The sequence below is a fragment of the Varanus komodoensis genome, unplaced genomic scaffold, assembly GCF_004798865.1.
Source record: "Varanus komodoensis strain SLA01 unplaced genomic scaffold, ASM479886v1 scaffold48, whole genome shotgun sequence".
Lineage (NCBI taxonomy): Eukaryota > Metazoa > Chordata > Lepidosauria > Squamata > Varanidae > Varanus > Varanus komodoensis.
In genome coordinates this window covers 3,664,630-3,685,843 of record NW_025336059.1, presented here as the reverse complement: position 1 = coordinate 3,685,843, position 21,214 = coordinate 3,664,630, and the positions used below count along the sequence as shown (strand labels likewise).

The 21,214-nt window shown below is 51.6% G+C and overlaps 1 protein-coding gene across 2 annotated transcripts in view; it reads right to left on the bottom strand.

Annotated features, from left to right (window-relative positions):
* The window catches only part of MTOR (mechanistic target of rapamycin kinase), an 80,502-nt gene that overhangs the window by 16,680 nt on the left and 42,608 nt on the right, over window positions 1-21,214 (bottom strand). For both annotated transcript variants that reach the window (XM_044445369.1, XM_044445370.1), the window contains 9 exons: window positions 13,498-13,573; window positions 11,604-11,743; window positions 9,720-9,820; window positions 8,835-8,950; window positions 6,941-7,018; window positions 6,737-6,844; window positions 2,746-2,871; window positions 1,504-1,635; window positions 486-601 (listed from right to left, as the gene is read on the bottom strand). In XM_044445369.1, coding sequence (XP_044301304.1) covers window positions 486-601; window positions 1,504-1,635; window positions 2,746-2,871; window positions 6,737-6,844; window positions 6,941-7,018; window positions 8,835-8,950; window positions 9,720-9,820; window positions 11,604-11,743; window positions 13,498-13,573 — 993 coding nt within the window. The remainder of the gene's footprint in view (window positions 1-485; window positions 602-1,503; window positions 1,636-2,745; window positions 2,872-6,736; window positions 6,845-6,940; window positions 7,019-8,834; window positions 8,951-9,719; window positions 9,821-11,603; window positions 11,744-13,497; window positions 13,574-21,214) is intronic.

Here is a 21,214-nt window from a genome sequence, read left to right as displayed (position 1 = left end):
CGCAAACAGAAAGAAGCTTCATGTTCTGGTTTACTGGGCCGTTCTGACGTTGTCCTCCATCAAAATATCCGTGGCTCTGCTGGCTGGGGATGATGGGGATTGTAGTCCAGCACCTCTTCAGGGCACCAAGGCTGGCCCAGAAAGGTCTCCCACCATGTTGGGCTGGCTGGCACCTCTGGAGCGCTCAGGCTGGGCCTGGCTGTCCCCAAAATGCTCGCTTCCCGGGTGGCACTGGAGGGCAGCGCATCACCTTGTGGCCGGCCAGCTTTCCAGCTGAAAGGCCGTTTTTAGCACTGGAAAACCGTCTCGGGAAAGAAAAACAGGAGTCTACCGGGACGGGCGGACGGGCGGGCAGGCAGGCACCAAGCAGCGCTTCTGCAAGCCCGCGAGCGCTGCCCTGGGGAGCTGAGCAACCGGGGCGCCCGGGCACCGCCCCAGAAACAGGCAGGCCAAACCCAGGGGGCCCGATCGGGCGGGAGGCTCACCGCGCCATGAGCTTGTGCAGCTCCTGCCGGTGCTGCTGGTCCTCGGCGGCGATGGCGTGCTGGGCCTGCTGCTGCACCGTCTGCACGAAATGCTGCATGTGCTGGAAGGCCTCGATCTGCAACAGGCCACAGGGGTCCAATGCATGCGGGCTCCCGCGCTGCATGCACTGCCCGAGGACAGAGGCGGCCGGAGGCACGGACAGGACAACAAGAAAGGCACTGGCTGCGCGTCCGGGCTTTCCCCCAGGAGCTGCCCTTTCGGCTGCCCGTGCCGGATTAAGCACCTGCTCTTCTCCCAGACATTTGGCATAGCAGGAAATAGTTTTAACGAGGGCCTGTTAACTGCTTTTATTGCTGACTGCGTGGACCGTCGGATCAACGCATGCTCTCTGTTGACACGTTTGCAAAACCAGAGCTTTCTTCTCTGCGCACTGTCTTGGTAGCACCTCACCTTTGCTAAACCTCCACATGCTTACAACGGCTTCCGTTTCGGCAGCGGGCAAAACCAGAAGGGGCCGAATAAAAGGACTGATGTGGCAGCACACGCAGGAGCAGGGAGCAGCTTTGCCATACGTCAAGCGGGGAGGGGAGAGCCAGTCTGAGACAGGCTGGCTTTGATTATGTAAATTGTCCCGGTGTGGCAGTGCCAGGGAGACAGAGCCCTTGGCCCTCTTAAGTCGAACGCTTTGGCCTTGCACGGTGCCTGCATTCCCCAGCTGTTTGTGAGCCGGACGCCTGAAACCTGCAAAGAGCTGTTCTGTCTGCAAGGATCCTTGCCGGTTACCCAGCGTGCTCCTGTGCTGGCCACTGGCACATCACGAAGCCAAGCACACGCACCGAGAGCCAAGACAGCAGTAGCGTCAAGGACGGAGACGATCCACCGCAAAACTGGAGGGAGCGGTGGGGAAAAGGAAGGGGAGTCAAGCCTTCCTCTCTTTCAGCAGTGCTGGCATTCCAGCAACTGGGAGCAACTGACAGAGGGAAGAAAAGCATTTCTGGAATTCCTTGCGACATTTACCTTGCGGGCGCTTTTCCACATGTGCTTCATGTAGGCATAGGTCACCTGAGGATGAACAGTTGGCAACGGGTGATCCAGCTGCCGGGACGGGTCAACCCCCAGGAGCAGGACGAGGGTCTTATGGGCCAGCGCCTGGAATGAGGAGGAGGAGGGGCAGGTTGACACAGGCTTGCACGCACCTCTCCTGCGCGCCTGCTAGGACCGTGCCACCCGCCTCTTTACTTCCTAAGGGGCAAAGCGGGCCAGGGAATAGGCAGGTGTGCCTGCCCTGCTCACACTTCGTTTCTCTGCCACAGAAAACCAGAGTTTGCTAACCACCACGAGGACAAAGGCCCCCAGTCAGAACACTGATCACTGTGCATAGTCTAGGCCAGTGGTGGCGACCCCGTGGCACATGTGCCGCAGCGGGCACGCAGAGCCCTCTCCGTCGGCACGCGAGCCCAGTCGCCCCAGCATCGCCCCGGCAGCCGAGCATTGGATGACAGCGCACAGAGGGGCCATGCGCATGCTCGGACAGGAGTAGTTTCAGGCGAGGACGTCACGAGCTGTGAATCCGTAGCCGCGACTCATCTGAGTTTTCGCATGGCCGGTCAGCGCGCTGCCAAGGATGGATGGATGGATTTGCTCGGACTGGCTGTGAGTTGTTTTTTTCTGAACTAAAACCTCAGTATTCAGGTTTTATTGCAGTGTTGCCACTTTGCGATAAATAAGTGGGTTTTGGGTGGCAGTTTGGGCACTCGGTCCCTAAAAGGCTCGCCATCGCTGCCCTAGGATCAGACCATGTCCCTTGCCCACTGCTTTCCAACGAAGGGCAGGACAGCTACAGCTATAGCAAAGGCTGCCTCCTGCACGTAAAGCGATTTCCCCCCATTGGAGGCAATGACCTTTGCCCCCGGAGTACCCTAATGCCAAGCAAAAATTGCCGGTGGTGTGTAAGAAAAGTTCTGTGGGCATCTTAAATAGTATTACAGCCATACGAAAGCAGGCTGGGAAAGGAACGCTGCTGTGTGTCTGTGAGAGAGGGCGACACTTTTGCTCCCAGTACTACTACAACAACAACAACACACCGTGCTGGCCTGTTCCATTTTCAGGGGGAAAGTGCTCCAAACCCCCACAGGACCTCCCCCCATCTAGGCCCCTGCTCACCCAGCTCCCTGGCACGGGCTGTGCCGCAAGGCCCCTCGGAGCCCATCCCTGGGTCCCAGCCATCCCGTCACCCGGCGGGGCCCGGCGGGCACTCACCAGCCTTCCGCTCTTGCCGCACAGACTGGCGTACTTCAGCCACGTCCTCATGTCCTCGTGGGGGCTGACCACAAGCGACCGGACCATGAGTATCCGCTGCCAGTCCTCCACGATCCGCTGGCAGCCCTGGGGACAAGGGACATGTAGGCGTGAGCACCAGGACTTGTAAAGTTCTCCTACTGAGAGGCCGCGCCTCGGTCTGTCTAACGCGGACGGGCTGCCACGGCTCTGCGGCGTTCCAGGGAGGGCTCCTTCCAGCCCCACTTGGGGAGGGAGCTGGGGACCATCTGGAGCTAAGCGCTCCCCATGCCTGCCGGGTGGCCCCAGGCTAGGGTGGTGTTCGGTGCTCTTCCTCTTTAGCTGACAAAGCAAACCGGCAGCGGGGATAAATGGCACAGGGAGCAATACATGGAACGCATCAGCCTCCTGCGGAATTCACTGGGCCGAGTGCTTCGACAGCGGCCTGCAGGGAAAACCTGAATAGTATTACATCACTATGAAGAGCAGGGGTGGGTTAGGGGTCCAGGGATGTGCTGTCTCCCTGGACTGCCACCCTTGCTGCCCCAGACTGTACCAGCTGTCGAAATTTGGTGCCGTGGTGCTCCCCTGCCCTGCCCCAGTCTGCTCTGAAGCAAGTGGGGAAGCTTCCAGACACCAGAGATGAAAAGAATTGCGTTCCGCCACATCCGACAGGTACCCGATGGAGCCACAGAGGAAAAGGGAAGGCTCCCAAAAGCTAAAGCTTATTACTAACTGTATTTTTAAGAACTGCCCAATATCCAAAGTTCTCTGTGGATTAGGCACAATACAGTAAGAACATTAAAATAAGAACAGTTCAGATTAATTTGATTTGCAATTAGGACATTTAACCAAGGACGGGATGCGCTCTGCGTACTAACACTCGGTTAATGTTTCCGCTAATGGTGAACCACAGCTATTTCTCCTGAAGGGAGAAGTTCTGTTTCATTAGACCAAACAATTTATCCATAACGCTTCCCGCTTGCACACCGCTCCATCCCAAACACATGGCTGGCTGCGGACTTTGATCAGTCCTCGGGGACTGCACATAACAGCAGGCCTAGAAACAGGCCTGGTTCTCCAAAATTAACAGCCTCCACTGATGGAAAAAGGGGGGGGGGGGGAGGAGAGAAAGAACGCTTAACTTCCTGTAGCGGGAACAACCTCAAAATACACAGCAATACCTTCAGTGCTAAATCCCTTTTCAAAGAACAATTCCGAGTTCTGACTGCACTTCCAAAAAAGAACCTCGCGGCGTGCTTTGGGAGCAGCTGCTGGTTTGCCCCGCTCGGAAAAGAAGAGAGGAGGCAAGCGGCAGCATTAGCACAGCAGCTTTTCTCCTTGTGCTTTTTTTTTGCTCTGTTTTGTTCGCTCTGCCTAGGGCTGGCATCCTGCCGCCGCCAGACTGACTTGGCCATTCCACACGTTGCTGGCAGGCGGGCTGCACTAGCAGATGCCGTCTCCCCCGGCCTACCTGTGCCAAGCGCCACAACGGCTCGGTGCCTGCCACGGCACAGGAGGCCGCGGTGCCTGGGGCTGAATTCAAAAGGACCCAGTCAGCTCCATGCAGAGGAGCAGGGGAAGGATGCCGGCACGCTCCCCGTCGGAAGAACCACGTGGACGATGCCGATCGGACGAAGCAACACGTCCACGGCAGTGGCATTCCCGCTTCAGAGGCTGCCCTCCCTCCAAGTCCCGGGAAGAGGTCACCAGCCCATCTGGGCCGGGACTGTCTGCTCTGAGCAGCGCTGGCTCTCCGGGCGTGAGGGCGCAGACGGGCCCCATCACCTGCTCCGCCACCCTGTAATTTCCTGGCACCTGGACCTGACCCAGGTTCGTGATCTGAATGTGGACGTTGTGCTGCTTCCCATCTCCTTGCCCCCTTCCCCCCAGTCACCCGTCATGGAACGTACCCACACGGCTAATGCTCTCAGCAACATGCAGCTACCACGTGAGCCCCTGGAATACGGGTGCGCAAGGCGCTACTATTATCGCTATCTTGCATTTATATCCCACCCGTCTCCTCTGGTACAGAAACCAAGACAACTTCCATGATTCCATTTTACCCTCACAACCACCACCCTGCAAGGCAGGCTGGGCTGAAAGCGACTGACCTGAAGCCACCCAGGAAGGTCCATGACCATGTGGGGACTGGAACTGGGATCTCCCGGGTCCCCAGTCCAGTGCTCTGCCCAACACACCACACTGCCTCTCGGCAAGTGCTTTCCAATTTAGGAGCACAAGGGCGGCCACGCTGGATCAACCGGAGGGTCCGTGCAGCCCAGCACTCAGTGGCGAACCAGCTGTGAATCCCATGAGTGGGACGGGAGAGCAGAAGAAGCGAGTGCTCGTGTTCCCCAGTCAATCGTGCCCAGGCGCTTCTCGCCTCTTATCGTTCAGGTGATCTACAGTCATCTGTATCTAAGGCCACCCGGGTGAGGAGCTGTTACTCCATCCTGTGGCAGCAGATTCCAGTTTAATTACGCAGCTGAAGGGCATGCCAGAATGTGGGGCAGCCACATCCGCCCTTCTGCTCCCCTGCGCTGGCACACGTCCCAGCCCATGCAGCCTCTGGCCAGGCCCCCCTCACCGGCCAGCCCCACTGCACATGTGCTTGGAAGGCGGCTTCACGCACGTGGCCTGGGTCAGCTTCCAGAGGGAAGCAGTTCCAATTCTCACGGATGGCAGCGAGTTAAAAGCAGGCATGAGAACCCAACACAGCGGATCAGCAGGGTGCCCACATGCCCAGGGCCTGGTGGGGTTTTCCCCACACCTTCCACCAATGTGCCAGCTAAAATCAGTGGGTCTTTTGCTCCTGCGAGAGGGTAAACCTACCTCAGATGGCTCGGTGGGCCTGAGCAGCATCCCAGGAAAATACCCAAGCGCTGGCCAGAAGGACTGCTTCGGGAAGAACCTCGCTGCCAGAGGACCTGCCTCAGAGTTCAGGTATGCCATGCTTCTGGCTGTCCCCACCACCCACCCTTTCAAATTAGCCAGGAAATCTGCTACTCGTTGACCTTCAAAGAAGACATTCCCACAAGTGGTCCAGCAGGCCTTGTGTATTTACTAGTGAGATGCTATAAAATGTACAAGAACGCCATGTCCTGCTTCTCCCTCTCTTCCCCGGCACTATAAACACAGACTTCTACCCACCCTGTCGCCCTCAGCTTTTCCTCTCCGGCGGAATGTTCCCTGAGCCTTTCCAGACAGGAATGCAATTTTGGAGGCAGAAAGCTTTGTCGCGGCTTCCCAAATGGCACAGGGAGAGAGCAAGCAAGACACTGGCAGCGAGAAGTAAACAACTTCTTGCACAGCACGGAAGCACGCACATGGACAGCGGGAGAGAGCGAGCCACGGTGAAGAAAGGCCTTCTCTGGGCGGGCACGGCAGCGCATGTGGCTAGCAGGTGTGCAGCCCTCTGTGGCTCAGGGGTAAAGCAGACCAGCTTCCGTGCAGAAGGCCCCCAGTTCAAGGCCTGCCATCTCCAGGTAGGAGGAAGCATCTTGCATGAAGCCCCTGGAGAACCCCCGCCAGTTGCAATCAGTAGTGCTGGGCTACATGGTACAGGTGAATCAGTACAAGGCAGGGGCATATACTCCTGGGAGTTTACACCCACTCATGGGAGGGGAAAAGAAGAGGGGGACCTACGACCCAGAAGCTTTTCCTGCTTCCCAGTGTCCCTATACTATCGAACACAAGAGTTTTATTTATTTGGGAGAGTTCTGAAATTTTATCTGCTGACAGAAACAACTTGAAGTGAAGAACTGGTGCCTGAGTTAGCTGCTTTGAGGAGTCGGTTCCTAATTCCTTTCGCGTCATGTCTTATCGACTGTAAGCCTGAGAACAGGGCCCAATTCATTATTAAATCTTTCTAACCCACCCGGAATGACTTTTTTTTTTTAGACGAAGTGCAGAGTAAGAATTCAGTAAAGAATAAAGAAGCACGTGAGTAGCCCGTCGAGTGCGGTTTTACCTGCAGTCTTTCCCACCAGATCTGCCGAATGATCTCACGGCGCTCTGGTACAAGTTTGTACTGGATTACTTCTTCCAGCTCTGATAGCATCTGGCAGGAGACCATTGCCTAGAGGAAACAGCCAATCACATTCCATCCCAGTCACCACTGCACTGGAACAAGCCTGGAACAGGACCGGCACGAGATGGGGCCTGACGTACTCACCCCGTAGGCACGGCTGTAACTCTCCCCTGCCATGGCTGTCAGCTCAGCATCCAGCAAGTCCCGGGCTTTATCAATGCACTGATGGAAGGAAAGAGAGCGAGAAAGTGGCCCTCCCTTTCCCAAAGCTTCTGCTTAATGCTTTTCACTACTGTCATGCGGCAAAAACCTCTGGACTGCCCAAGAAACTTTGCCAAGGACACTCTGATTGCTTTTGTTAATCAAGCATGTAAAATCGTTAAGCATTATACTAGCTGAAAGACAAATAGATAGATAGATAGATAGATAGATAGATAGATAGATAGATAGATAGATAGACAGACAGACAGACAGACAGACAGACAGACAGACAGACAGATGCAGGTCTATCATTTAAAATTACAGATGAGACACACTAGAGAAAAGGTCAAAATAAAAGCGGGAAGATTCATTGGAAGAGCCAAGATAACTAGCCGAGGTTCCAAGAGGCGTTCGAATGTATTGACTGATGAAGGCTGTCCGATCGCAGACAAGAAAGTGAAATGCAAAGGTCAGGGAGGTGGCTGGGGAAGGGAGGATAATCTTGGGTTTAAACCAGGAGTTATATTCATGCAGAGAAGTTTCTGAGGAGGAGCAAACAGGAAAAGGTGGCAACTTGGATTTTGAGAAGCAGCAAAGATAGATTTGGAGCAAGAGTGGACGGAAGGTAGATATCTCCTAGCAGATTTCTGAGTGATTTGCAGGAGATCAGCAAGGAGATGCCAACTATTTCATAATCACAACAGTAAAATGATTCTTCCCCCACCCTACGTTGTGCTACTTGGGGGTAACCAAGACTGGAAGTACTGTGAGCTCTGCCCAGTTCTGCTACTCCAAATTCCTGGGCTCAGAATTCTTTCATCCCAAGTGCAACTTTTACACCGGGCTCTGGTTGGGGAATCCTGGGGCTCTCCTAAAAACTAAAGCAGATCCCACAAGCCAGAGGCCTGCCTATCCCTGATTTAGAGGAACAAAATCATAGGAACGTGAGAAATTAAGCACAAAAGGCTTAAGGTTACAATGAGGAGAAGGAAAACCACTCTGAAAAGGCAAAAAAGCAACAGGAAAAATTAAGAAGGGGGGAAGAGATCCTCTTTGGGCCCTAAGGGATGGACTTCTCCAAAAGTCCTTGGTGGCAGAGTAAAAGGCAAACCAGGCAGGGCCAGAGGGAAGGGAGTGAAGCCTAAAATACAACATCACCCTCCACACACACAGACACACAGACACACAGACACACAGACACACAGACACACAGACACAGAGAGAGAGAGAGAGAGAGAGAGAGAGAGAGAGAGAGAGAGAGAGACACCAGCTTAAAGCACTTAGGAAAAGCATTCCAACTTCTCAGAATGGGGAAAGGAGGCCAAAGCTGGGAATATGAATCAATAACCGGAAACCCGAGAACTGAATTAGCTGGCTAGGTGGGCTTAATTTGGAGATTTCATGTATCCTGGCCAAAGATGTTGTGGGGGGGGGCAGGAAAAGGCTGCCCTTTTGGGCAGGCTATGGCCTGTCACCTTGCTTGCATCCACTTTGTATATAAATCCAACCTTTGCCTTCCCCTCAAAGCCCCTTCTTCGCCCTGCGTGCCTGAGACTGCATGGGCTGGTTCGGGCTTGCAAGGCACATGCTTCCCTTCTGCACCCCTGCCACCCCCCCCCCCCCGCAGCATCCCCAGGGACGTATTCTTAGACAGCAAGGCTAGTACAGCCAGAGAGCCTGGAAAGAGAACGCCGGTCGGAGGCTTGCCAGGGGACAGCGTTCCAGAAGCTCACTCGAGGCCTGTCCAAAGGACTCGGCGAGAGCCTCCCCTGAACGACGCCCAACGGCAGCCTGCAGGATGATTCCAGCGGTCACTCGGCAGGGATCGTCGCGGTACCTGCTGGGCCAGCGAGAAGTGATCCTGGTGGAGCGCCAGTACGGCCCGATAGAAGGCGCCGTCGTGGGTGTCCCTTGGGATCATGCACGTGTACTCCTCCATGCTGTCCCACTGGCCTGCGGAGACAGACAGACAGACAGACAGACAGCCTGGATAAATGGCCCAGGTAGAAAGGATCCAGGAGGATGCTGAGCTAGCCCCTGCCTAGTCCACCCCAGGCAAGGGAGCAGGCCCCACGCCCCACCCTCCAGACCTGTAGGACTGCACCTATCATGATGTCACGCTTGCAGGGCTAATAGCCACAGGCCCGCTAGGCCGAGAACATTCGGCATGTTCTATTAAACAGGCTTCCTCATTATGTGCACCAAAGCGTTTCTCCTGCACTCGATGGACCTAGATACCCTTTCACTTTGCACAAATGAAAACAGGACCCCGTAATATGGTTCCAGGGCTGTGCCTTATAGAACTCTGCCTCTGTCGTTTTCCTTGGTTCCCGGCCTCCATTTCAGAGTGTGAGGAAGGTTAATTACAGAAGCCTAGTTCTTTTGAATGCCTGACTGATTTCTCTCATTCACATCAGCAGAAATGCAGACGGATTCTGGCAGGGCCAATTTGGATTCCGTCTTTCTTTCTAAAGAAGAATGATTCCTACAAACTCAGCAATGAATTTGAAGTGGCAGTGGATGCGAACACTGGCTTCCTTGGAAACTGGCTCGGTGCGCGTCTGAGTCATTTCATCCACCAGGTGAACCTGCAGCAAAATTACAAGGCAGAACTCCCTGGGTTAGGGAAGGGATGGCCTGCAAGGGGCTGTTCACTCGGTCACCTGGCTGCTGAGTAAGAATCACACCGCTATTTCTTGGAAATGGCAGGGCAGGGACTCACCTAAGCCCCAAGCAGCCGCGGCTGCCATCCTCGCCATTTTCGCCTGGGTGTCGTCGTTCACCAAGGTCCATTTCTCACAGCACTGCTGGTGCAGCTGTCCCCTAGGAACGGAAACAAGCACATGTGTTGGAACCTCTGGTGCAGCTAGCTGCTTCTCCTTCAGCCATCCAGGATGCAGAGGTGGGATTCAGCGGGCACAAACTGCGCTGCTTCGTATCTTCCGCTAGTCCTCATGATCTGCCTACTGACGTCCATGAGCGGGCCTCTCCCCGACAGCCCCTGTACGGTCAGCACTGGCCTCCGGCTGGAGGCCCAATGATTCAAGTTGCTCAGAGACTCGGGCAGAGCTGCTCGGATCCGCTGAACCCTCCGGGTGGACTGCACGCTGTACTGCCGTCTCAAGTCAGCCTCACCAAAGCGCAGTCAGCCACTTCATATGCATGTCTGTAGATTACTGGCATAAGGACACAAGAAGGCGTGATCTGGGAGGCCCAGCCAAGCACCCCCGACCCATGTTGCGCTTCTCTGTGACACGGTCCTTTGATCCCCGAATCCCTTAGCAAGCCATGCTGGGACATACTTCATTCGAAAGCGCCTGCTGTGTTTGTCAGCAAAAGCCCTCAGAGCAGTTTTTTAAAAAAGGCCACGAGTCAGTCCCCAACATTTTCAGGACAAGCCGGGAGAGATTCTTGCCTGAGCCCCTGGAAAATCGCTGCCGGTTTTGGGAAAAAAGGCTGTGCTAGGTGGACAGAGGGTCTGAGCTGCAACAAGTGCAAACTGGGCGAAATACAAGGAATCGGAGAAGACCTGCTCGAATGATCTCGCCACAGCCAAAACTCGGTAAGGAGCTACACAGAAGGGTTCTCTTGGGAACAGATTCCTTGAAGGGGGCCACCATCCAAAAGGCCCTGTCCTCAGAGACACATCTTGGACAGCAGCTGCACACGAACACAGCAGACCCAGTCGAATTCAAGGCGCACAGAGGCGAATGTTCCTTGAAACTGCATGTCCCACTTCTTTCCAGCAAAGACAGCAGGGGCTGTGGTACATCCCATAGCCGGTCAAGCACCGTGTGAAGGCAGCAGCTGGAGAAGTGAGGCTTGGTCCCCGGATTTCCGGATGCCCCACCTCCCTGCAAACCAGCAAAAGGACCACCATCTTCCACACCAGTCTGCCTGCACTCCAGGGTCATCATTAGAGGCCCCTTTTCATCTGCCAAGGGCAGCTGGACTGGGGAGCACTGGCAGCACTTCTGAAAGCAGCTTCCTTCAGGCTTAGATGGAAGAACGTAAGAAAAGCCAGGTGGGATCGGACCAAACGTCTGCCCGCGGGATCCCTCAAGCAGGGTGTGTCCAAGAGTTCCACCTGCCCAAGCTGCTCAGGACCTGGCGCGTGAGCGCATGCCTCGTCTGACAGGAGGGCAGCGGCCCTGGATTCTCCTCCATGAATCTGTCCGTTCCCCCTCTGAAAGCCATCCAAACCGATGGCCATCATTAGTTACTTCCTGTGCATCGAATTCCATAGTTTCAATCAATGTTGTGTGAAGGAGGAGTTTAATTAATGCGTCAGGCCCCTCCTCTGCAGATCATTACCTCTGAAGACAAGGCCATTTCTGTTGGCTTTCACAGCACTGAATTTGAAGTGAAAGTCTGGGCTGTTGGCTTTTCTTAGAAAGGTTTGCTTTGGCTGATTTTAATTAGCGATCTTTCTTTTCAGGGATGTTATTGATCTTTTAATTTACATTGTATGGATCCTTGTTGTACCCACTTTGTGTGATTTTTACTGAGAGAGAGAGAGGCACTTTGAAACAGCTTTGCTACACTGAGGAAATGGATCCGAGGCAGTCAAGGCAAGGTCAGACTCCGAAGCGATGGCTTTTCTTACCATTCCCCGAGGGCTTCCAGGCAGCGCATGCGCCCCAGCATCAGTTCCGGGTCATCCTTGTTTGTGTCCATCTTTTTGTCGTATGCGACTAGAGCATCTTCCCACTCATGCAGCTTCTCATACCAGGTTGCCTGGATTTCCTGGAATGAGTGGATGGAAGGAAGCATACAAAAACGGCAGCTTCAAAGCGAGAAAAGCCGGGTTTGCTTTCCACAAATAAACGGTGCCCAAAGCAGTTCACCGAATAAACCTGTCACAATAATTAAAAATAGGTAAATACGCTCCAAGTGAGCTGGACGCCACCTCCCAGCATTCTTAGCCTGCTGGAGCCATGGCCGTGGCAGGAATTGTTGCCCATCGCATTTGAGGGACAGGAGGGTGGGAAAGGTTACACTTCAAACAGCGCTGACTCAGTCCATTAAAAGCTCATCTGCAGGTTAAGTGACCCAAGGACCTAAGACAAGAAGTGCCAAATCAGTCCGAAGGCTCATCTCGTCCGGCATTCTGCTCTCACAACCGTCCACCAGCAGCCTGTGGGAAGCTCATCAGGTGCAACAGAACCTCCCAGGAACGGCCGTCGCTTGGCCAGCTGCTGGGCCGGCAGCCATGCTCTACTGGTAGGGCCGGGTGGGCAACGGCTACCCTGGGCTTCCTCGTTGAAGAAGAGCCGCTGTTCGGGAGCGTTGCATGGAAAAGACACCCAGACCTACCCTCAGCCTCTCCAAAAGCAGCAGGGGATGGGGAAGCCCTGTGACTGAGACCCCAGCGAGCTGCTTCCGGCTGGAGTAGGCAGAGCAAGAAGAGGGGGAAGAATACTCTGCCCTGGTAAAGAACAGCTTCCACCAGCCCTGCTGAAACGCACGTCATTTTCCCTTTCATCTCTCCGTCCTCTTTTGCTTGTCTTTTGAGTCCATAAATCTGCAGGCGGAGACCATCGCATTTCACTGATTCACTGTAAGCCATACGAGTGACCTTGAACTGTGGAACAGGCTAAAAATACTTAAAATAGACATATTGGTTTTTCAAAAAAAGACGCCTTTCTGTTCCAGGCAATCCTATCCTTGCATGGCACCCCACGGCGTGTGACAGTGCAGCAGGCCTCCCCAGCTGGGTGGCCCCTATCCTGGCTGGAGCACTTCGGGGTTAGGACTCAGCAGATGAGGCGTGCACAAGGCTGGACAAAGCCATGCTAATGGACTGGGGTCGGGGAGGAGAGGACACTGGAGGCCAGTGACAGAAGCAGTCCCCCATGCTGTGTATGCTCCCACAGGGTCCAGGCCCAAGTCACCTTGGGACCGGCACTTGGGAACGGCACAGCCAAGGGCCAGCCTGCAAACACGAGGCTCGGCTAGGGCTCCCTGCAGAAGGGAAGGAGACATAAGCTGGCCTTAACCTCCCTCCATTTCGGAAGATAAATGCAGAAACAACAAAATCACCCACTGGCAGTGGCTTTGAGCTTTCCAAATCTTCTCCCAACCATTTGCTTCTTTAAGGATTTTCAAAAAATAGTGTTTTTTCCCCCGCAAAAGCTGAAATAAGCTACCACTCTGAATCCTCCTAGACGTCTTTACTCCGCCACCTCTGCCCCAGCGTGGGCTCCTGGCCAATGTTCTTTTCCGCTCAGCTGCTGGCAGCTCTCGCTGTGGCGGATGCCAAGCAGCGGATTCTTTCATGGCCTGCAGGCAGGATAAAGCTAGGCACACGACATTTCTGTGCCCCTCCACGTGAGACCTTTATGGATCTGGCTCCAGCCTGCAAAGCACTCCCCCCGCCCCGCCCCGCCGGGCTCCATGCACTCTCCGCTCCGAATTCAACAAGGGGATAAATAATCTTCTAAAGTGCTGCAGAGATGCTGGGATGCACTCCAGACACAGAAAAACGAGGGCTCACTTACCAACTCCCCAAAGTGCTTCATGGCATATTCCAGCACCCCGGAAGCTGCCTCGGGCTGCTGCAGTTTATTGTTGATACTGCAAAGACATTGAGGAGGAGAGGGGAGTGAATCCGGGCAGACGGAGCCATTCCAGCAAGCAGTATACATGACACCTCTCAGTACTGGGAGGTCCGGCTTACTGTTTACGTTGCACAGCATTTTACTGAATGGATTTGCCTGACTTCCTTCAATGTAAATATTCTGATACATTGGCACAGAAACCTAAGCGTGATCATCAACAAAAAACTCAAAACTCAAAACAATGAAATGATGCCACAAGTTAACACATGAAAGGAAAACAAAATAGAAAGGTCTTGGTAAGAAGGTCTAGTGGAGCGCTCTTCTCCAGCTGTGTTTTCAGCTATGGGAGAGGGTGGAGTGTGCTCTGGGGTACACGTGAGATTCACGCAGAGGCCCAAAGAGGCCCAGAAGGCTGGCTGGATGCACAGAACACGTGCACACAGTCTGCGGCGTGAGCAGAGATGCAAAGGACTCGCAGCAGACTGGGCGCTGTAGAAACAATTATCTGAGTTCTGAAAAGCAGTCTTTTTTTTACGCACATCTATTTACATAGCTGTAAAAGCCAACAGAGAAGTTATTATGTTAGTCGTGAAGTCATGTCCGACCCATCGCGACCCCATGGACAACATTCCTCCAGGCCTTCCTGTCCTCCACCATCCCCCGGAGGCCCCCCAAGCTCACACCCACTGCCCCAGTGACTCCATCCAGCCACCTCATCCTCTGCCGTCCCCTTCCTCTTTTGCCATCTATTGTTCCCAGCATCAGGCTCTTCCCCAGTGAGTCCTTCCTTCTCATTAGGTGGCCAAAGTATTTGAGTTTCATCTTCAGGATCTGGCCTTCTAAAGAGCAGTCGGGGCTGATCTCCTCTAGGACTGACTGGTTTGATCTCCTTGTGGTCCAGGGGACTCGCAGGAGTCTCCTCCAGCACCACAACTCAAAGGCCTCAGTTCTTCGGTGCTCAGCCTTCCTTATGGTCCAACTCTCACAGCCATACATTGCAACTGGGAAAACCATAGCCTTGACTATATGCACTTTTGTCAGCAGGGTGCCGTCTCTGCTTTTTAGTATGCTGTCTAGATTTGCCACAGCTTTCCTCCCAAGGAGCAAGTATCTTTTAATTTCTTGGTTGCACTCTCCGTCTGCGGTGATCTTGGAGCCCAGGAAAATAAAATCTGCCACTACCTCCTTTTCTTCATCTATTTGCCAGGAAGTGAGAGGACCAGATGCCCCGATCTTAAGTTTTCTTAATGCTGAGTTTCAAGCCATCTAAACAAAGAAGCACCAGCAATCAGGTCGCTGCGCTTGTATCTGACATTCATGCGGGCTACTGAAGCCGCTGATGCTGGCTGGAGCTTCTGATTTGTGCCACAGCAGCAGCTGCAAGGAGACCGGCACCCCTCTTTGACGGAGCTCCCCACCCCTTTTGGCTTCAGCGACTTTCCCGGCCACCAACCCTCCCATTCCCCCAACTGCTGCCGCCAGCCCTACCATGTGCTTCCAACCCTCGAATGCGATTTAGCCAGGAGTGACCAGCAAGGGAATTCAACGAGGCTTATATGTCTATTTCATGTCTTCAATTTAATTCCCTCTAGGCTGCACTCCATTAAGCTGGGACTTCCTCCCCTCAACTCGCTCCTTCTCCGGATCAGCCATGCATGCAAGCGCTTTTTGGCCATTAAATCACAAGCCACAAGCATTTCAGCCCTCCTTGGCTGGGTGGGAAACAAACTTCCTACACCCACCCTTTAAGAAATGCCATTAATCTCTTTTAAGAATTAGAGAGAGTTCAGTGCCCTGAAGATAAATCCTGTAAGATCAGAGGAAGAAATAAACATTTTATATTAAGCGAGTGTCTCTTCCAGCACTAGCCATACAATCTGCTGCTCTGAGTAACTCGCCCCTCAGAGAAGGGGCAAACAGCCCCACATCCGTCACTCTTGACTGCAGCTCCCTCTTACTAAGACCACCACTGCAATACCCATTCCCCTCCATCTATTTCGGTTTGTCAGTATCTGGCGGTCCACACGACACCAGCTGCACCTGCAGCCTCTTGCACAGAATGCTGGAATATGTGGCTCTTGGAATATAATTGAGGAAGTGGTTTCTTTTGGTGGTTGTTCTCAAGGTCAATGCATTCTTGGTTTACAGGTTTTTTAAAAGCTTAGATCAGTGAAGCAAGGGATTCTAGGAAAGGGTGGGGGGACAGAGCATGACAGACGGGCACAAACAAGACCCCGGCTCTAAGCAACAGAACCGTAGCCGGCAAATTGGTATATACCCCTGATCAGAGAAGGGAGCCAGTCCGTATTTGGGTCCAGATCCCATTTACTAGTTTATTTTAAAATGTGAATATACTTCAGATAGTAAAGAAACTCAGTTAGAAGAAAGATTACAGGGATAATACTATCACAAGAGTTTTGTAAATGTGGAAGTGATTTTCTTCTTAAAAAGGGACCTAGTTATTAACTAATTCATCAGGCTTTTGTTTTGTTTTCTTTCATATGTATGTAATTAACTTCCCATTGCCATTTCCTGTACTTCCAGACATTCAGGCACAGAACTTATGCCAGGTTCCACCATTTGATTTAAAGATTCAAGCAGGGACAACCATAGAGAGACGCCATTAGCCTACTATTAATTTTTACGATCTATATTAGCAAAACCAGCAGAGAACCTAAGAGTGTAACCTATACTCTACCTGCTCAGAGCTAAGTCCCACTGAATTCAATGGGGCTTTCTCTCAAGTGAGTGGGCATCAGAGGATCAGAGGGCAGGTTAAATCAACAAAGTGGCTAATGAATAAGCCAGGTTTCCTAGGCCCCGGAACAAGTGTGTTGCACCACTAAGTATTTGGGTTAAATTTAAAGTAGTGGGCTTTTTTAGACTTAAGTTTAGTTCTGATTCATTGACACCTAATAGCACTTAACCTCAACACTGGTTTAGAGAGGGTAAGTTCCAATTTGGCTCAGCAGCTTGCCCCAGAGAAACTGAAACTGCTGATCCTAGGAGGTTTGGATCACGGCAAAACTAACACAATCTCTATTCACAGAGGTTCCACATTTGTGGAGAAGGTTCTTCATTGATTCATCTCACCCTAATTTATTTCACAGGATGATAAATCGCAAGAAACACCTGTCTGCTCCTTGCTGCAGGATAGCCAAAATTTGTTATTCGGAAAACATTTTGTTAATCATCAGTGAAACCCAGTCCTTTATCTTCCTTTGGATAGAATGTATTAACTTGCTCATCCTGCCTGGGAAGATTCTAAAGGTGCTTTCTGTGCTCTATTGTGCATTGAATAATACACCGCTAAAAACATGGTGCAGGACTAGCTGGGGTCTTTTCTCGGGTTCAACAGGACTCTGCATAAGAAGACTGTACAGATTCTGTCGGGTTCTTGTAATGAGGCCTCCTGTGGGGATGCAGGAATTTCAGTTTGCATCCCGGGGTCCGCAGTTTGCGTGAAACACTCTCCCCCAAAGATTCCGAGGCTTACGGGGGCAGCCTTTGCTCAAGTGCAGGAAGCAGGGTATCATAGTGCTTTAAGCCCCACTGAACTAAGATCCTCCTTGCCGCCGCGAAGAGGAGTGCCCTTTTCTGCAGCCAGCCAAAGCTTCCTCCATTGCCCTCCAATTATTTGTTGACACCAGTGCTATCAAGGAAACAGCAAGTGGGGGCCCTCTTGTCTCTAAGACAGGGATGGACTTGTGAGATAAGCGGATGCTGTTCTAGAGAGAGAGAGAGAGAGAATTAGAATGCCTGCGGCTTCTTTCCAGGAGCAAGAACTATCACCACAGTGTTGTAAAAGTGATAAACGGCCATCGCATTCCCAGTGGTGGCCAGAAGCATGTCAGGCGGTTAATTATTTTCAGCTTTATCTCTCTTGTCAACACCTACTGACAAATTGGCCATTATCTTTTCCTTCCTCTTGTAGAAGCATCACTGTGACTTTGCTGCTGTTGTTTACCTGTCGAGCCTGCCTTCTCGCTCTCTCTTTACAACTTGTCAAAGGCAGAATAAAATGCACTTTGTACTTCAAGCAAGGCTGAGTATGACCAGACGTATTCCTATAAGGTGGAAAATGGAGACATGGAGGTGCAACGAAGAGACTGCAACTTAACATCATTTCCAATATATTCTTTAGAGACACATCCCAACTTTTCACCAAAAACAGTGCTTATGATCAATTTTCTTTTCTTCAGCGGTTGTGGGCTGTCAGTAACTTTATGATTTACTTTATTACATGTATAACCTGCCTTTTTCTCTTCCAAGGAACTCACGGTGGCTTACAGAATCCTCCTCCTCCTCCTCCTCCAAATCTTATCCACACAACAACCACCCTGGGAGGTACATTGGGCTGAGGGTCTGTGACTGGCCCAGTCACCCAGTTAGTTCTATGGCTGAGTGTAGACTAGAACCAGATCTCCTGAATCCTAGTCCCACACTCTTAACCATTAGACCACAGTTGCTGTCACAGAAGTACTGAGCTGGAGAAAAATACAGAAACTCAGAGAGAGTGTCAAATCTACAATCTGCTTGGATTTTCCAATATGCAAACTCCACTGAGGAACAGAAAGGCTTTAGGAAGTTACTGACCTCAGAATGTGGACAGAAGATTGTCGCAGACATGGGTCAGGAAACAGAACTGGGTACTTTCTGAGCCTCGCATTTCTCAAGGATCCGAGTTCCCAGCACCTCTCCCCCGAAATCTCCGTTCTACCTGGAGATGCCAAGGACTGTACCACCGCATTGTAGCCCAATCCAGGTTTGATTTCAGCACAGGTCAGTTGTGCACCCAGTTTCCCCTTTTTTGGTCATGCCTGAAATGTCCAGGTATGTTTCTGAATCAAAAAATAATGGATCTGAACTCAGTTCAAGCCCACGTGCCATCGTCCAGATAGCATATACCTAGCCGAGCCATCGATCTGATCCAATTCAGCCCATCTAGGGAAAGCAGCATCACAGGTATGATCGGGCACCTGCACCTGCTGAGGGCTGAGCCCCCTTGCCTTGCTCCCACGCCTCACCATTTCCACCTCCTGGTTCCTGAGCCTCTCACCTCAGAGGCGGTGCCCTCAGGGGCACAGATAAAGCAGGAAGAAGCAGAGAAGACAAAGAGAAGACACCTCTGCCTTACTGGCCTCTAAAGGAGCAAGCAGTCGCCAGGATGGGGAACAGGACAGCAGTATTAGCAAATATTGACTACAGTGGTGAGAAAGCTGACCCACTGGGGGATCCTGTTGAGTCCCCCTCCCCCCCCCCCAAAGCTGGAGTGACTATCAAGTGCTTCATCAGAAGTAGTACCTACGTGAGCCGCAGCAAATTGCTCAATGTATGCCAGGATTATACTGCGTCTTCCCCCCGCTCTTTTAAAGGAAGCTCAGGTATTAGTATGAAATCATGAGCAAAAAGGTGTGCTTTCAGAAGGGAGGGAGTCAGAACAGTGGATTATGAATTTGGCATAGTACAGAAACAGATGAGGTGGGAACGTCTACGTACCTTCCTAGAAGCCAGTGACTAAGAGCCCAGTCAACTGGCTTCCAAGCAAAGCTGTGACAGCATCGACAAAGCATACATTTTAAAATAATTCTTTCCCCTCAACTCCCTATTTCTGAAAGATACAACGGGAAATTGGCAATGCATGCTCCAACTCAGATGATCCGCTTTCAAACTTCTTTAGCATTCTTAAAGAATTACAAGACTGTTTTCCAGCTATTCTTGCCTGACAAAACAGAAGCATGAGAGTGGAAAAAATATTCAGGGTCACGCAGATAGCTCCCAAGGGGCTAATATTCCTATCAAAGTCATCAACAGCTTACACATCAAATGCCGGAATTCACTAGTTCATTGGTTTAAAAAACAACAGGTGGGTGTTTTTCTTCACTGGTTGCCCGATTCTGAAGAAACTGTTCTCTTTGGATGGTTTTCTGGAGTTAGGAAAAAAGAACTCGAGGGCTCCCTTAAAAACAAAAGCAGTCCTAAGCACTGTAATAATTCAGAGGTAAATCTCACTGAGATGAATAGGATCTAGTCTTCAGTGAGCTTGTTTAGGACTCCAGCTAAAAAGAGAGCAACTTGGGAAGTGCGCCCTGCAGGGGAAAATAGGTTCTTTAGCTCGGAAAGCCACACTCCACAATAGGAGGCAGGAATCGGCCTGTTCCAGGTGCATGTACCTGGCATGTTCCATCACCTGAGACAACCACAAGCACGTTGCTTCATGCATGCAAGTGTTCCTAGGAAGCCCATTTCCCGCAGCACAGAAGGTTTCAGCCTGGTAACATGACATTTACATACATTTACATCCTGAGTTCCACGCAAGTTAGTCCAAGTAACACAGGGAATCAGGATGTCACACACTGTCAAGAGATCTTCTTACAGACTTGAACCTCTCGCCAGCCTGACACTTCCCTGAGAAGTGCTGCGGCGGCGGCGGCTTTGTTTTCTTATGGAGTTCTTCTACAACTCTGCGAACTGGAGAAAGATCGGCTGCCTGGTGATATCATCACCTTCCCATCATCAATATAAATTTTATTTTGGTTTTCCTAAGACTCTGAGATCCTCTCATAAACCCATGCCGCAGAGTTTTTGTGGTTGGCTTCTTTTTTTAAGGGCTTTGAAGCTGGCCCATAAAAAGGAAAAACAACAGCCACCAATAAGCTCCATGTGTAGTGGAAAAAACAACTCTTCTCCAAATTATTTCTTTAGCAGTACGGAAGCATGATCTGATGCCACAGCTTGTGTGGTCAAACAGATGGGAAGCTGGATGTGGGGCAGCTGGGAAAAAGTATCCCAGGGAAACACAAGTTCAAGCCCGGAGCTGCGCCATGGAGCCCAGCATCAGTGCCTTACCTCTGCAAAACAGACGACAGTGTCATTACCCTGTTCAAAATGGCTTTTTAGGACAAACACAGACGCTCAAACAAAGCATAGCAACGAAGAGCGAATTGTCAGGGCCTGCAGAAGTCAGAGTTCATGGGCTATTACCTGTCCGTTCAAATAAGGGGGGGGGGTAAGTAACTGGCAGAGGTGGCAGTACAAGGCAGCAAAAGACAACCTGCAGGTCTGTTAGCCCAAAACAGGTGGGGAAGGACGGACGGACAGACGGATGGAAGGAGAGAAAGACAGCAAGAGCTCGGCTACACAAAGCCATCTCTTGGGATATTGTTCATTTAATTATTTGAAGGGTCTGTATACCACTCTCTACCTGAAATGATACCTGTGCAGTGAACAGCAAAAGAGTCAAGATAATTAACCCTTTAAAATCCAATTATGCCATGACTTGTTAGTCATGAACTAGGTAGAACTAGTTTAGTTAGAACTAAAGCCAATGACTTGTCAAGTCAGAGAAGGCTTGTTGAAATAAAAATGTCTTTTGCAAGCGACACAAATGCAACATCGGTGCTTGCCTCACACCAACAGGCAGGGAGTTTTACACCAAAGAAGCCACACTACTGAAGCTTTGATTCTAGAGTCGATGCCAAACGGTACAGAGTCACCGAAAGCATGCTCTTCGAGAAACTCAGTGAATCTACAGCCTGGTAAGGGTGAAGGCACTCTCTTAAGCATCGTGGTCCCAAATTATTTCATTTTCAGATTACAGGCACTCTCCAAGGCTGGGGTTTTCTAGGGCCTGGCTGTTCAGGATAAGCAATGGACT